The sequence below is a fragment of the Micropterus salmoides genome, unplaced genomic scaffold (genome assembly GCF_014851395.1).
Source record: "Micropterus salmoides isolate LMB-PRFRI ecotype aquatic unplaced genomic scaffold, ASM1485139v1 Ms_hic_scaffold_17, whole genome shotgun sequence".
NCBI classification, from domain to species: Eukaryota; Metazoa; Chordata; class Actinopteri; order Centrarchiformes; family Centrarchidae; genus Micropterus; species Micropterus salmoides.
The window spans coordinates 32725112-32742592 of NW_024040817.1; the positions used below are offsets into that span (position 1 = coordinate 32725112).

Consider the following 17481-nt stretch of genomic DNA (forward strand, 5'->3'; position numbering starts at 1 on the left):
CCACCATGTTGGACTGAAAACTTCCCAGAGAATGAATCAACTGGCCTGTGCAAGTTGTGTTTAACTATTATGTTCCCTTTTTTACCTACCACAGTAACCTGAGATGGGGCACTACCAAGTAAGGTCACTTGTTGACATCACTAACTCAGTAATGACATGTACAGTGTGTAAAAATGTAATGCTACATAGGGCTGCACAGTCAGTTGCTGCAAGTAGTGCCCAGTTGCAGCAAGGGGATAAAGTGTACTGCAACACCAGATTAAGACCTCACTCATTTCCATGCTTTAGGTACAGTATATAAGATAGGATTTCATCATTGGCTCATCATTGAAGGGCGGCATGTCAAAGGGTATGGGTAAATGCGATGTAGTGTAAAAAGCACAGGGTAGTCACGAAGACTAGAAAGGCGCTATACAAATACAGAGCATTTATGTGCAAATTACATAACTACTCAAAAAGGAAAGAATGAGCAGACTTGTATATTCTCTTCTTATGACCATTTAATCCAAAATACACAAAGTCAGCATTTTATGAAATATACAAAATAATTATATCATCTCCATGTTCTTAAAACACTGACAGCAATGAACAACTGTTGCAGGCAGAAAATCCTGATGTCACAGGAATAATAGTCATCAGGTGTGACATCACTGCATCGGTTTTTTCTCGGACCGGTCACGTGTGAGACTTCTGTCGTTTCCAGAATCTCTTGACCTCGCTGTGTCCCTGTGGTGACACCACCATCACCCTGTGAGCCACATCCTGCCACACCAGACAGCCCAGACCCTGCATAACAACACATTCATTAAACAGCAGCCGGCCACTAGAGTGACTGTATCAGCACATCACTAACAGGGATATATACATACACACATACACACTATCTCACAAAAGTGAGTACACCCCAAAGTGAAAATGTCCAAATTGGGCCAAAGTGCCAATATTTTTTGTGGCCACCATTATTTTCCAGCACTGCCTTAAGCCTCTTGGGCATGGAGTTCACCAGAGCTTCACTCCTCCATGATGACATCACCGAGCTGGTGGATGTTAGATCTTGTACTCCTCCACCTTCCGTTTGAGGATGCCCCACAGATGCTCAACAGGGTTTATGTCTGGAGACATGCTTGGCCAGTCCATCACCTTTACCCTCAGCTTCCTTAGGAAGGCAGTGGTCGTCTTGGAGGTGCGTTTGGGGTCGTTATCATGTTGGAATACTGCCCCTCGGCCCAGTCTCTGAAGGGAGGGGATCCTGCTCTGCTTCAGTATGTCACAGTACATGTCGGCATTCTTGGTTCCCTCAATGACCTGTAGCTCCCCAGTGCCGGCAGCACTCATGCAGCCCCAGACCAGGACACTCCCACCACCATGCTTGAGTGTAGGCAAGACACACTTGTCTTTGTACTCCTCACACGCTCGACACCATCTGAACCAAATAAGTTCATCTTTGTCTCATCAGACCACAGGACATGGTTCCAGTAATCCATGCCCTCAGTCTGCTTGTCTTCAGCAAACTGATTGTGGGCTTCATCTTCATCATCTTTAGAAGAGGCTTCCTTCTGGGACGACAGCCATGCAGACCAGTTTGATGCAGTGTGCGGCATCTGGTCTGAGCACTGACAGGCTGACCCCCCACCCCTTCAACCTCTGCAGCAATGCTGGCAGCACTCATACGTCTGTTTCCCAAAGACAACCTCTGGATATGACGCTGAGCACGTGCAATCAACTTATTTGGTCGACCACAGCGAGGCCTGTTCTGAGTGGAACCTGTCCTGTTGAACTGCTGTATGGTCTTGGCCACCGTGCTGCAGCTCAGTTTCAGGGTCTTTGCAATCTTCTTATAGCCTAGACCATCCTTATGTAGAGCAAAAATTCTTTAAACCAGATCCTCAGAGAGTTCTTTGCCATGTTGAACTTCCAGTGACCAGTATGGAGGGAGTGAGAGCAATAACACCAAATTTAACAACCTGCTCCCCATTCACACCTGAGACCTTGTAACACTAACGAGTCACATGACGCCAGGGAGGGAAAATGGCAAATTGGGCCAAATTTATACATTTTCACTTAGAGGTGTACTCAGTTTTGTTGCCAGCGGTTTAGACATTAATGGCTGTTGGATGTATTTTGAGGGGACAGCAAATTTACACTGTTATACAAGCTGTACACTCACTACTTTACACTGTAGCTAAGTGTAATTTCTTCAGTGTTGTCACATGAAAATATATAATCAAATATTTAGCATTTGTAGCAATAAGGTGTAACACAGCAGTCATCTGTCACAGCAGAATGTACAGAGACAGAAAACCATGTAAATTATTTATAAATCTAAACAGATGGGTGCTGATGATACAGTGGATAAGAAGCATGCCTCTGGTGTGAGAGACCCTGGTTCAATTCCCCACCAGTGTGTCCCTGAGCAAGACACTTAACCCCTCGTTGCTCCAGAGGCGTGTGACATATATAGCAATGGTAAGTCGTTTTGGATAAAATTGTCTGCTAAAATGAATTTATGTAATGTCAATAATTAATAAATTATTATATTATAGACAGGAAACAAAATCCAACCTGAGCTCTGTCTCGCAGCACCTCAAAGTCAGCCTGGGAGAGGAACTGGTTGTAGAGCACTCCTGAAGGAGACATGGACATCAACAACACAGACAGGGGAGAAATTAGTTTAAAGGCCAGCACAACATCAATACTTATCACTATTTGAGTGTAGAAGAGCTCAGACCGCAAGAGTTAGAGCTCAGCTCTACTAACTGAGCTATCTGTCAGTCATAACCTTCAGGCAGCACAAAGGAAGACGGCCTTTGTATCGATACGTATGAGACTCAAATCTATCAGTTCACAGCAGCTGTAAAGCTCAGAGCCCACCAAACACAGAGTCACTTCTCCACTAGGTTTCCTTTCCGTTAATGGATTCTAAATTCCTCAACACTGTTTCTAAAACATATACATTTGTTACAATACAAATAAATGTTTTTATCATGTTACTGAAGCTGAAAATACAGTAATCTCAAATAAAAGTCAGTAATCAAATAAGAGTTTGAGTAACACAAACAAAGTCACTTCACTAATGAAGACTGGGTAAAAAGCTAACCAGGTAAATTCAACATAATGTACATTTCCACAGTACTAATCCCATCAACATACTCACCACTGTGCTGCTCTAACTTTCTCTTTTTAAACACAAATACTGTTTTCATTCCCCAATTATCTCCAGTCACATCTAAATCCCATTTTTAATCACTTTTAAGCTACTGCCAATAAAATTCTAACACTTCCTGCATTTGTTTCACATTAAAAGCCTGTCAGGAACTAGGGGATTAAGAGATTATGCCCTTCAAGCTGCTGGAAGGCTTTTAATGTGAAACATCTGTGCAGGAAATCTTCGCTTTCACTGATGCTACCTTAACGACTAAAATAAAACAGCAAAGTAGGACTGACGACTACTACTACTACTACATAGACTACAGTCCTTCCATTTTATTTCAATGACAGATTTCTGTTGATGAACATTTTTTTACTGTTCCTCAAACAATTATTTTCAAACTAATTTCCAACTCAGCAACTCTTCCTACAAATATTGCACATTTCTTCAAGTCTTTCAAGACAGACAGGGATTTTGACCTTTGAGCCACTGGTTTAATTTAAAACGTGATCAAAAAGTAGAAGTGACTGCAATTTCTTAGTAATACACTTTGAGTTTAAAAAAAAACAAAAAAAAACGGAGGCAGCGTTGTGAGTATGACATGACTGTTGTTGTACTGATGGAATTAGTACATTATACTGACGGACTTTCTCAAAACAACAGGAATACATGGAGGCAGTGCTGAGTTTGCATTAACATCAGAACAGGAACAGATCACAAAACAAGGAGACGTGTTATTAAAATATGACAAAATATACTTATAAAAACATGGGAGATTAGAAATAATGGCTCGTCACCCATAAACAAAAATGTATTCAAGACAAACATCTCTTCTCAGGGCTTGCGCGCGCACACACACACTAAAAAGTAAGCATGCTCACCCTCTGTGAACTGCAGTCGATCTCTCTCCAGCTCCCAGAGTCTGATCTGATCCGTTATGGTTGGAGGCAGGACTGGGGTCTAAGGCACAGAGATGGCAGATGAAGACACTGTGCAGACCCGTTAAAGGCCAACCAGTCATTATTATTAGAGTTAAGTGTGAAAAGAATGGATGGGTGTACCTGTTTGAGCATGACAGGGTGAGCTCTGGTCCTTAGAAAGTGGATAATCTGGAGTGTAAAAACAAAAGATTTATTACACATATTTAGATGGATTAGACCATTTTTCAAGGAAAATCTGGTCCACACAGACGGTTAGATGATAAACATTTCCATGACATTTGATACAGATACTAAGCACAAAATATGCATTTTCTATTTAACACATTTTTCTGCTACCTACTACCCACGTAGATACAGGATACTGAGATGAATAGGCACATTTTAGCCTTTGGGGACAAAAAAAACCCACCTATCCACCCACCATACCACATTCCTACAGTATAAGAACAATTGGACTTCTGAGGTATTTTTTAACATTTTTGGTTAAATCGCAATGTAAAGTGTACCTTTGCACACCAAGTCAGTATTATTCGTCAGTTAAATATGTCCATTACTTGTCTGGTTGCACTGGCTGTTTTTCAGTATGTTCATGATGGGTCAGGTCGTTTAAGCTTCTCTTGCTCCATCCTACAGTAAGATGAAAGGCTGTACTTTACAGAGTACATAATATGTATGCCTTAGTTATTTACAGATTTTTTAATTTTAAGGAATGCTAGGATTTTTAGATACGCTCCCTGATTTTATAATGTAACGCGACTGTGGCTCAGGTGCCGTGTTACACGAGTCCAGTTGGCCCCTTGCAGCCTCTTCAATTAGTGTAAGAAGTATGAGTGCTGTAAAGCACTAGTCAGTAGACCAGAAAAGCTCATTTACCAAAATATACATACCTTAACAGTGAGTTTGGGAGGCAACTGACACTATTACCGCACCATATATGTTTCACTATTACTATATCTAATATTTTTGTTGTTTTAGTGAGAAAAGCCTAAATATGAAGGGTATTTACAATGGATTTATGGTACAGTTCTACTGGTCAGGATTTTCCCCCTTAAATACCCCAAACTTCCCCTGTAGTAGTTGAAGTAGTACTACAGTGGGTGCAGTAGTGGAGTACCTGTTGTGCTGTGATGCCGTTGGCGATGGCCTGTTGCACTGACTCCCTTGTAACCTGAGCCACCACTACATTAGGGAAGCGATACAGCATTTCACTGAAGAGAGCCACCAGAGCGATCTGGAGTTCTGAGTCTGGGATGGGCACATAAAAGCAAACAAGTCAGTACAGGTACTTGTGAAGCATTTTTAAACACACTGGATACAAAGGTGTAAAGTTATAGAGGTGCTGGTAGGTATATACTTTGGGCAGAGCCTGACTAGCAGTTTCCCCCTGCAGACAGTCTTTATGCTAAACTAAAAAAAACAAAAAAACATCCTGACTCCAGCTCTGTAACACACAGACATGAGATCCATCTGAACATCTGGTGTTGCCAAATTCCAGTATATACAGCAAGTCTACCAGCCTTCTCAACAACTGTTTCATATGAACAGAGACCTGAACATTGTGTCAAATGTATTTATTAGTGTGAACATGCAGCACAAAAAGCTTCCAGTGTTCAGACATACTTGTGTAGGCGTAGATACGATAATTGGTTTCTACCACAATGAAGCCTGCATCTCCAGTACCAGGAGTGGAAGCCAAGTTAGAGGACGACGAAGAGGAGCTGCTAGTGACTCCTGCAGCCAGACTGATTGCCAGTCTGGTGGGGTAGTACCGCCTTGACTTCCTCTGATGATAGAATACAGTACAATCACACAACTATACATACTTATCATAACTATATGAAGTATATCTGAACAAACTTCACCAAATTCTAATTGTTTAGTTTCATACAGATATTTTGAACTGAGTGAACAGCGAATCTGCTTTTATAAGTCACATCGGGACAAAATTACACCCATCACATCTGGCTGTCAGTCAGTCTACCTTAATGTAAAAGTTTTATGGCTTAAAAGACATAAATATACCTTTTCACTTTTCTGAGCTTTTATTGCGAAGTCTATTGCAAACAACCAGAGGATTAGTTGAATTTGAGGTGAATATTTTATTGCAAATTCAAGTAATTCCAACTGAATCCTTAAAAATGGTCAAATGTAAGAATGCTTTCTTTTACTGATCACTACACTTTTCTGTAAAGTAATCCAATTCAGAACCAGGATTAGTATTCCAAATTAAATAAATTCAAACTAGTAAACTTCATTAAGGCCTGATTCACAAGTTAACATGCTTTTTTAATTTTTAAATATTAACAAACATGTATCACATATCTTCAGAAAAGCTACTTAAAATTCAACAACAACAGTTGTATAATGTCTTGTGTGCATCAGGAGAAGCTTTGTCGGGTCTGAAAAAATAACTGATGATGTCATAGTGATGTCTTCAGCATGGGTTTAAATACACCAAATTTATAACAGGAAGCCTTTTTACTAACTGGAGGTCTGGAGTTTGAAAGACGGGGCATTTAGCCTGCAAAGCAGGGATGATCTTAAGGGAATTGTAGGATCCAGAATCTTGAACCATATCAGGCACTAAAAGTCAGCACATCTGCTGCATCAGAAAAACTTTATGGAAATATGATGAGTACCCCTTTAAAAACATATGTACATGTTTTACAGTATTATTACTGTCAACATACTTTGTATACCTCAGTCATTTCTGGTGCTTCTGTACTGCGCAAGCTGTTATATTTATTATTTATTTATTAAATTTTACTTCATTAACATGTTCTAGAGCTGAATGTTGCTTACACATACCCAAATTTCTGTCCCCTAGTGCTGCTCTTGGTGGGAACTGTTGGGTTTCTGTAAATATCAGTACAGTCTAGACCCGCGCTTTTATGAAAAGCGCTCAGAGATATCTGTTGTTGTAATTTGGCGCTATATAAATAAAATTGAATTGAAATAATTATCCAAACCATTTGCTCCTCTTTTATTTGAATTGCGTGCATCTTTTTTGGTTCATTTTCTAGTGGCAATACGTATAAGTATGTTTTGGTGTATAACATCACTGTTTTTGTACTCCATTGACCCAGCTTCCCCATGAAGATCATTACAGCTGCTTCTCATCTAAAAAGAGACACTGATGCTGACAATATTTTAAGTGTTAGTGGATCTTCCCTCTCCTTCTCAGTGCCTCACCTTCCTCTGGAAGACCAGTCCAAACTCCCGCAGGTGCTGCAGGAAGGTGAGTAATGACTCGCTCATGCCCTCCACTGAGTAATCCTGAGGCACACAGGCAACACGACGTGATCAGTAACAACAAAGAAACAGGAATTTTTAAATCTTCAAACTTTTTATGTTAGCTTTCCACATGCACATGCTCTGAGAATCAAACGGAAGCAAACTGCTGTGCACTCACTCTGCCAAGAGTAGAAAAACTGAGCTGGAATAAGAATGACAAGATCTCCACCAGGTCCATCCCTCTGGACTACAAAAGAAAGCATGAAATGTATACAAGTAGATATTCTCAATTAAAAGTGGGTAGTAATAGCCAGCATGAACAAATAAATGTCAGTCGCTAATGACTCTGGTCAATAAACGTGATACATAGGTACCTGAGCAGTTTTAAGGTACTGCAGGGTGAAATACCAAAGCTGGGAGGTTGTGTCCAGAAGGAGGAACTGGAAACCAGCTGAGGTGATGTAGGGTGCCTCTCCCGCCTCACTGACAAACAAAGATGACAGGACAACATCAGGTACAGCATAAAACCTGTGGTCGTGGTCACGAACACTTCAATAAGTCAACCTATAGCTACAGTTCAGAGACTTGAGACAGAGAATGTCTGATTTTCCATAATTCTACATAAATTGAAGAGAAAGTGCTATGGAATGGTCTTATCTGATGCAAATATATAAATTATATTCACTATGCATTTCCTCTGATTCAGGTTTGTATACTTTCAAGAACTGACCGTTGACCAACCCCTTCCCCCTATAAGTGACTGTCCAGTCATAGATTAGCAATTAAAGCAGTTACGAGACATGGCAGGTCTGTCAAACTTTAGATGGTTGTAGTAAGAGAGTGTTTATAATGCGGTGTCTGTTTTATCCCCTTTTCAAAACCCAAATCACAAGAGTGAAAGTGTAAGGAATGGTTTAAAGAGAGCATATATCTGATCAAATCTAAGCTTCTAATGCTACTGTGCCTGGCTAATTAGCATATTAGCTAATCATTTTCTTTTAAAAGGGGTTACCAGGATTTGGCATAGTTTACCAAGATGAATTTTAATTTTCCTCATCCTCCAAACCTTTTCCCATGTAAAAGTGACACATAGTTTGAAAATACGTAGAATAAAGTTAACCTCTGTGTTGCTTGTCCCAAGTGCATTTCTACAGCAAACATCTGAATGAAAAACATTCTGATATGTATAATTCTAGAGCTAACATATTATATTGCTATTGTGTCTTAAATCAACAACCCATCATTTCCAGTGCTTTTTGTGGAAATCTAGTTTGCTTTTATAAAAGGTAAAGTTGACAAATCTAGCAAGCAGCTAGATTTTAAAAATATCCAACCAAAAAAATCCCAACCCTTTAAACCTCCACCCAAAGCCACTCAAAACACATTCATGTGCAATAAGTGCACGGTCAGAGTGCGTGCAGGTAGATCGGCAGGTAGGCCGGCCAATCATTTCCATTCAGGCCGAAAAAAATGATTGGACGGTCTTATTACAGGCCTGCAACAACCACAGATGCCGCCTGATTTTTAAAAGAAAATTCCAGAGCATCGATTGCTGTCAGGTTGTAAAGAGAATTTCAACAAATATAACATAGAAATTCTTCTGAAATACATAACCTACTAGCTCGCTTTAAAGACCAAAATATGTAATGAGCGAGTCAATTTTACACTATAAAAATAAACTTGTTAGTCCTCTCTACTATTACTACTACTACCACCGTGTACCTTTTCATGAGGCCTGCTTGAACCAGCAGCTGTGCCAGGTCCTGACTGACAGCAGCACAGGGTGAACCCACCATGAAATGCAGGATGACCTCCCAGCGCTCTATAGCGTAGCGGTCAAGACTCTCAATGTCCCGTGCGTGGCGGTCAGGACCCAGAGTGCTCCCCTCATCTGCCCATGCTCTGCCCCTGTGTGTCGACACAGCAGTAGAGTCTTTTACTTAAGGTCATAATATCAGCTCAGAAAACTGTTATTAAAGAGGTGGTATTATGCTCATATTCAGGTTCAAAATCTTATTTAGTTGTTGTACCAGAACAGGTTTACATGGTTAAATTTTGAAAAAACACCATCATTTTTTCATACTGCACATTGCTGCAGCTCCTCTTTTCACCCTGTGTTAAAGCTTCGTTTAGCTATGGAGTGATACATCTTGTCTCTAAATGATCTTTGTTGGGAGTTGCACATGCGCAGTTCCTAGTTAAGGACTACTAGCCAATCAGAAGCAGAGAAGGGCGGGTCAGCGAGAAGCAAACACGGCTTCAGTTCAGTTGTACATGTTGCCGACCAGCTTGGCAACATGGACTGGGGCAAGAGTTTCAGAGTGGTGAGTTATTAATCTGTAACAAATGTATCTTTCATCCATAAAGTTTTAACTGAGCTCTGTTTCTACATCACAGTAACAACTTTATGTCCATTGACTGCCTGGAGGGTAGCTAGCGTTTGGAAGGGAGAAGAGAGGCAGCAGGCGGACGTCTTGTCGCTGTGTGCTGCAGCTCAATGTTTTTCCACCGGTGTTTTTGAGGGCATGTCTGACTAGCCGCTTGGCGAGCGTTATGAGGGGCATTTAGCATTCAAGGAAGCGGCTAGACTACAAACGAGCTGTTTTCAGGCAGTGCTTTCTGTGGGAGATGCGAACTCCCTTTGGGCTGGACTTTTTCACTTTGCAACCCTGTTACATGCATTAAAAAAAAGACATAACTCAATAAAGGAGAGGGAAAAAGCTAAAAAGCATAATACCACCTCTTTAAAGACACGCCTTTTAATTAGGAGTCAGCATCATCCTGGGCTGAAATGAACAATGAATGCTGGAAAAGAAATTACAACCATTTTTAGAACGTTAGTATCTGTAATGTCCATATATTTCATTTGGGCTGTTTGTTCCATTATACTGACTAGCTTGCCGTTTCAAAATCACCCCATCAGCCGACTCGACACACGCCCGACCCACGGCGAGCAGCCAAGCCCCAGTCATAGCAATTTGTTTGCATGAGCAAGCTTACATTATCTAAAATTAGCCAGCAAAACATATTACAATATATTTCACATAATGTTAGCTTTGTGTTGGACTCTTGTTGTGCCGGGTACTGATTATAATTTTGTAAATCCTACTATTGTCACTGTCGGTTATGCAGGAAAAAGGGGACTGGACCAGTGGGTTTGAAACTTACAGGCCCCAAGACAATTGTTACGGTCCCTCCTCCAAAAGTTATTTATCAGACTCACAACAAAGCTAAAGACTAAAGTTATATAGTCATGTAACTTGGCAGTAGGCCAACGATAAAACCCCGAGAAAAGCAACGCGAGGATTAAATTTGCGTTTGGTCTGAATACACAGTTGGGCTTCTCCCCTGTAGTTTCAGCTAGGAGATGTGTGCAAGTGGTGAGTTCGGTACGTTTCACAGGCTCTCTTAGCTTTTTCAGTCTAATAAAAAAAATAAATTCAAAATGTCAAGAAAGGAACTATTACACCTTCTGAAAACAAGTTTCTTTCTTTCACCGAACCAAATCGCCTCCTTACCTCATCATAAAACACACTTGATTCAAACTCGACAGAAACAAAATAAATCTAACCAAATCAGTTAAAACAAATTTCGCAGAGTTAGATGTATAAATATTCTGGCTCTACACGCTGTTGCTGCCTCTGATGTCCGACCTCCCTCTTTCCTCTCCCACTTGACGCTCCTGTCCCCGCCTGAACCTGCCGTGTCTTCATTGTCCCTGGAGTCAAGAGTCCTGGTTGGAGCTGCTGTAAATCACATCAATATTGTATTCCCTGTCGTCAAACTTGTCTCCATTGGGTCTCAGATTTTTTTCGGTCTTGGCCCAGCAGAGATCACTGGGAAGCTGCTGAATCCGGTTCCATTGCCCATTCCAGGCTGCTAATAGGGCCGCTAAGTTAGCTGCATGGCTAACTGGGCGGCAGAAAGCAGCAGTTATGACCCCCTCTTTTTCTTCACACACACACCCACACCCAGCTGAACTAGGATGAGAAGGAAGTGGAGGGAAGTGAAACCAAGCATGTAGCAGGTGTGTTTGGTTTTCATTACACCTAGTTTTCTACACATATTCCAGCATTTAACCTTGTACAAACATTGAAAAGTTTTGTGCGCATTAGCTCATTTTCATTGTGGAATGAACAGTTATAAAAACATAGCGAGAATAGTGCTGCAGCCTTGTGATTAAACAGTGTGTCCACAGGGAGTACACCTACCCGCCAAGCAGTGCTATCCTGAGGTTGTCTTTGAACACAGGATTTAAAATGTATCCCTGCAGACCACCCTGCAGCTGTGGACTGTGCCAAAGGCGGAGTCCTGCCAACACTGAGACACATTCATCATGATCCCTGCAAGTAGACACCAGAGACAAAAAAAAATTAACTGGTTATTGCTCTGAAATGTGTTGGTTTTTTTTAGGTGATAAAAGAGCTGCTAACGTTGCCCTTGTAACAACAGAAACAGCAGCAGACAAAGCAGGAAACTTTCAACACTTTGTACTGTGCATAACAATGCAAGAGCGTAATTTGAGGGAACACTGTAGCACAATGTAGAACCGATAACATCAGTAACAACATCCCTATACAGATTACCTTTGGATTGAACCAGAAAGCACAGCTGATCCACATCAAATACAGCTTCTTTGTCAATGCCATTATAAAATGCAATTTTTCCAGTTACATTTATTCAGTTAGTCACAACAGCCTGCTCACTTTAAAGGTTAAAGGTTCAGTGTGTAAGTTTTAGTGGCATCTAGTGGTGAGGGTTGCAAATTTGCAACCAGCTGCTCAACACGCTCCGTCAGCTCTTGTGCTAAATAATATGTGTGGACCTCCATTTGTCAAAATTTCACGTCTCTTCCTCCTATGTGTTCTACATAGTGACGAAACACTCTCTATAGAGCAGTTTGTCCGTTTGGGCTACGGTGGCGGCACAACATGGCGACTTCCATGAAAGGGGACCAGCAGTGCATGATAAAAATGTCTCATTCTAAGGCAATTAAAAACATAACATTATGTAAGGTCTTTATACACCACTGAAAACATAGTTATGTATATTATTTTGCATTTCTGTCAATAGATCCTCTTAAATATTACACACTGAGCCTTTAAGTGTCACAGTAAGTAATAACTGGCCTCATATTACCTGATATAAAATGACTGCAATGAGTTCCACACAGTGAGGCACACAGAATTTACATTTGGGAAAAAGTGAGATGGGTGGCGATGATGTAGTGGATAAGACACATACCTTGGTGTGGGAGACCTGGGTGTGATTCTCACAGTGACATTCACCAATGTGTCCCTGAGCAAGACACTTAACCCATATACAAAAGACATTGTTGCTCCAGTGGCGTGCGACCTCTGACACACATAGCTATTGTAAGTCGCTCTGGATAAAAGCACCAGCTAAATGACTAATTATTAAGATATCCTGAGTTGAGGTTAATTGGAAAAGCTGATTCGGTCTTCTTAGAGCCTGATCAGACAGAGCAGGTAAAAAAAAAAAAGAAAAAGTGGTGTGCTGCCTTTTTTGTTGAAGCCTGCAACTAAACAAAAAAGTAGCTTATAGATACAAAAAATAAAATAACAGGCGGGAATACTTGCTCTGGCTGTGATTGAGGATGAGACGCTGATCTCTAATAGACCCTTGACAGGAAAACTGAGATAAATGTACTTAGGACCATCAGTAAGAGGAGAAATCACAACTTTACCACCAGCTGGTGTAGGAGCTTCGCCTGGATGATGGTCAGTTCAAGGCTTATGTTGATTGAGGATGAGTCTGGGACAGTTTGACCCATCTGCTGTCAATTGTTGGACCTAGCATCACAAAAATTACCACCAACTACAGGGAGTGTGTTGGCCCACAGGATGCATTCATTACAAAGATGTTTTTTTATTTATATTCACATTAGTTCTGTAAAGTTTACAGAACTAATGTGAATATAAATTAAAAAAAATAATTAGCACAAATTAAATTCCCCAGTAACATGTCTGTGTGGCAAATGTCACACAGTGGTACAGGAGTACACTTACAATGCTGCTAGAAGTGCAATAAGGACATGACAAGTGACTCACTTTTGACTTTTTTTGTCTTTTTTCACCCACAATGCCACTGCTGCCTGGGGGAGAGGCTGATCCAGGAACAGCATACGCATCACATAATTCTTGGCCAGAGAGGGGAGTTCCCTATAGAGGTTCAGACACACTGTAAAATTACACAAAACAATCCTCACGAGTCATATTTTATCAACACCATAACCAGGGCTGCCAACTCTCACACACTGACTAAGGACTCACAAATGACACTTTTCACATGCTCTCACTAAATATGTCCATTTTCCACACAGTGAAAAACTCATTTCTAACTGATAACGTCACAGCACCAATCAACTCTGCATAGTTGATGCAACACCAGCGTACACCAGGATAGTTATCAAGTGGACCCAGTCTGCACTGTGAGTCACACACAATTTCACTAGAGGGGTAACGTTAGGCTACTGATAGAGTTTTGCGATAAAATCTTTTAAAAATAAATAGTTGCCAACAGCAGCAAGATGTCTATGGAGATTCTCAGTCATCCAGGTCATAGTTATCCAACGAAGGTTAAAGTCAAGGGCAACTGGACTTGGTTGAAGAACTGAAGGACTTCTTCAGTTCTGACTGACTGGCAGGGAAACTCAGCTATTTAACCTCAGTGGGGTCGTTTGCCTGGATCGTCGATACCGCTGGTTCGTTAGTGTTCCTGGTTGCTGTGACGACAGTCGTTACAGTCGTTAGGACTACCGGTGGCCAAGACTGAACGACCATCGTTGGTATCTTCACCTGAGGTCAACAGGTTACGTTTATTGAATTTCCTGGGAAGTGATGAAAGGATAGCTGCAAGTTTGATCTCCCTGTGTCATTAATTGATGTTTTACAATCTTATAATGTAAAAGGTTAAATATGGATATTTGAGAGCCGTTGGCTGCAATTCACAGCCCTCCCCACTACATGCCACTAAAACCTACACACTGAACCTTAAAGACAATGACATGGTGGCTATACATCGTTTATTTAATTTTTTAAAAGTTCTCAGTGCCGTGTTTCTGACATTTCGCGCGCGTGTGTGTGTGTGGAGTGTTTTCCATTAATTAACGAGTTTAATTTGTTCCGCCATAGCTTCAAAATGAACCGAATTTTTTTTCCACATCTCATAACAACATTACAGACCTCCAACATTGAGTTTTGTCAGTGCTGCTGTAAGCTCCCACACTCACACACTTTGGCATCCGACTCGAGACTTACCATTTTAGATAACTATGGTAACGTTGACGTCCGTTTCTGTCACTTGTTTGAGAAGGCAATTAAGCTAGCCGCACCTAAATTTGTAGTACACTTAAATGCACCAGTGTGAGCTGACAGCAACAATAAAATGTTAGGGAAATTACTTCTATTCTTTGATTTAGGGTTGCTGGAAAAATATTAAATAAATTTGGTGACTTTTGTTGCTGTTTCAACACCATTTATAGCTACAGTGGGGATAACAAGTATTTGATACACTGCTGATTTTGCAGGTTTTCCTACTTACAAAGCATGTAGAGGTCTGTAATTTTTATCATAGGTACACTTCAACTGTGAGAGACGGAATCTAAAATGAAAATCCAGAAAATCACATGTATGATTTTTAAATAATTCATTTGCATTTTATTGCATGACATAAGTATTTGATACATCAGAAAAGCAGAGCTTAATATTTGGTACAGAAACCTTTGTTTGCAATTACAGAGATACGTTTCCTGTAGTTCTTGACCAGGTTTGCACACACTGCAGCAGGGATTTTGGCCCACTCCTCCATACAGACCTTCTCCAGATCAGAAGTTAAGAATAAGGCTACGTGTCAAAAAGACATGGTCAAACTGCAGAAATTAATTTGCACAGCAACGTTGCGTAAAATTAGCACCCAATGACAAGCACCCAGCAGCAAGCTTGCTCAGACCATTAAACTGCATTTAGCGGTTCGCTGGGCAGTGTGGTGAGATCCACAGACAAAATTACTATGCAGTCCTTCATTTATCAAAGATGAAGTAATTTGCAAATTTTCAGTAGGTTTCTGGGTTAAACCTGCATTTCTCTGGGGTATGATTAAACTAAGCATACTACTATGAGTAGTATTTTGAAATTCAAAATCACCAATGGTAACAGTGTATGTGTGAAAATCATAGCCTGTATTGAAAATTCGATTCAATCATATCTGCTCATATGTTTAACCTTTCAGAGGTGGAGCTGGACTCGGTGGTGTCAGGAGGAGGATGCTGTCCAAACTATGTCATCTTGGACAATGTCTCCCACCCACTCCATGACGTGTTGCTTAAACACAGGAGCACTTTCAGTGCAAGACTTCTTCCCCCAAAATGCACCACAGAGTGATGGCCACAGGCAGAAATGACTTCCTGTGGCCATCAAGCTTTATAACTCCTCCCTCTAAGTGTCTGACAAATGGGCATTTAGTTAGTTATTCAACTAGACATTATTATCTGTTTTTGTGCAATATTATCTGTCAATAATTAATGTGCAATACTATGCTGCAATTCTGCTGCTATTTATTCAATGTACTGTTCTCCATTGCAATTCTTTAATAATGTAAATATTGTACATACCCATACCCCTTTATATTTTTCTTTAGATTTCATTTCTATAGCCTTATATTTATATATTTACCTTCTTATCTACCTTCTTTCTTATTGCCTTCTTAACTACCTTCTTTCTATAATCATTTCTATTCCTTATGCCTTGATGTGCAATGTGTGCAACTGTAACACAAGAATTTCCCCTCTGGGATTCTGATTCTCCTAAGAGTACCATTTTGTAACGCCCCTTTCCCCCAACCCTCTGGACTCCACATTTCGTCAAGAAAATGACTCCAGAAATTCACTAGAATGCAGGAAAGCAGACTCTAAAATTACCAATTTTCTGGGGGAAGACCCCAGATAGCCAGGTTAGGTTCGGTTCTGATTTAGGATATATATGGCTGGAGGTTGGCAAGTACGCTGATCAACCAATTATCACTCACCATGATTGTTGACTTGGCATTTCATACATGCTTTAAAATTGTGAATTTGGCTGCTGAACTTTAAAACTTGATTCTTGAGGGTTAAGGCGCTAGGATCCCTGCGTGGAATATGTCACAGAAGGCTACTCATAAAATGCACTGACGTCACTGATCACAAATCTCACTCCAAACTAAAGTGAAAAGTTGGCAGCCCTGATCATTACCATCAGTGAGTATGTGTTAAAGCAATCATACCTGTATACGGCCAGACATGTTGCTGGATGGTTGTACAGTCTGTCCAAGACCTCAGGACTCAGCTCTTTCAGGTATTCATGCAAATTCTTACACTGCAGCTGGACACGCAGCTTCATTATCTACCAAAATAAAGAAGAAAGCCATCAAATGCACCGGCACTGTGAACAGTCCCATTCGGTCCTCCTGATCACGTCGTGCATACGCAGGGGAGCAGAACGTCGCACCAAATCCCTTTGAAATGTAGCGATGTATTGTTGCTTTGGTCATTCCTAAACAGACCTAATGATTTGATAACCACCGACAGAAAATCATTCATTCCTTGGGTCCACCGTTTAATTCGGCAGAGGTATATTCAACGTATAGCTTTTATATAAGTCTGGCAACAATTTCCAAATGATGTGGAAGTTGCATTCATGATCACAACAAAGTAACTAACGTTACAGTAGACTAGGAGCTTGAAATAAACTCATTAGCATGTTTGTCATGTGCATATAAAAGGCGTCATTTACCGTGAAGATGGATATAATATATCGACGACTTCCTGGCTGTAAAATTATTTTATACAACAAAATAACTGCATTGTTGTCATTCCACAGTCGAATTCCTTTCGCTAAGCGTGCGTTTCCAGGTCATGTGACCTTAAAATGGGCGCTCTTATTGGTCTTGTTCTTCTTCAGCAATTTTCAATGGCGATCGTGGAACAGCTTGAAGAGCAGTACCGCCACCTGCTGAAAGGTGAGAATGGAACGGGATATATGACCTGGTAAAGAAGTTTAGAAAACGTCTTTCTGTTAGGCCGTTCATCACTAGAAGAAGAAGATTAAAATCAATAAAGATATATCAGAAGTAAATACTTGCGGGGGGGCTGTGGTTGTGAAG

The 17481-nt window shown here is 40.7% G+C and overlaps 1 protein-coding gene across 3 annotated transcripts; it reads right to left on the minus strand.

Annotated features, from left to right (window-relative positions):
- Positions 1 to 481: 481 nt before the first annotated feature.
- On the minus strand, positions 482 to 17242 carry gtf2h4 (general transcription factor IIH, polypeptide 4). Of its 3 annotated transcripts, XM_038724988.1 has the most exons (14): positions 17112 to 17242; positions 16603 to 16721; positions 13395 to 13505; positions 11535 to 11666; positions 9046 to 9231; positions 7698 to 7806; positions 7502 to 7570; positions 7282 to 7365; positions 5710 to 5872; positions 5204 to 5334; positions 4210 to 4257; positions 4030 to 4108; positions 2563 to 2624; positions 482 to 786 (listed from the first exon to the last, which is right to left on the minus strand). In XM_038724988.1, the coding sequence occupies exons 2-14, from the start codon at positions 16716 to 16718 to the stop codon at positions 676 to 678; spliced, it is 1401 nt and encodes a 466-aa protein (XP_038580916.1). In that variant the 5' UTR covers positions 16719 to 16721; positions 17112 to 17242; the 3' UTR covers positions 482 to 675. The 3 variants fall into 3 exon arrangements, with proteins under 3 accessions (XP_038580916.1, XP_038580917.1, XP_038580918.1); XM_038724989.1 differs by lacking the exon at positions 13395 to 13505; XM_038724990.1 differs by lacking the exon at positions 17112 to 17242 and having other exon boundaries at positions 13395 to 13524.
- Between the last annotated feature and the right edge of the window lie 239 nt (positions 17243 to 17481).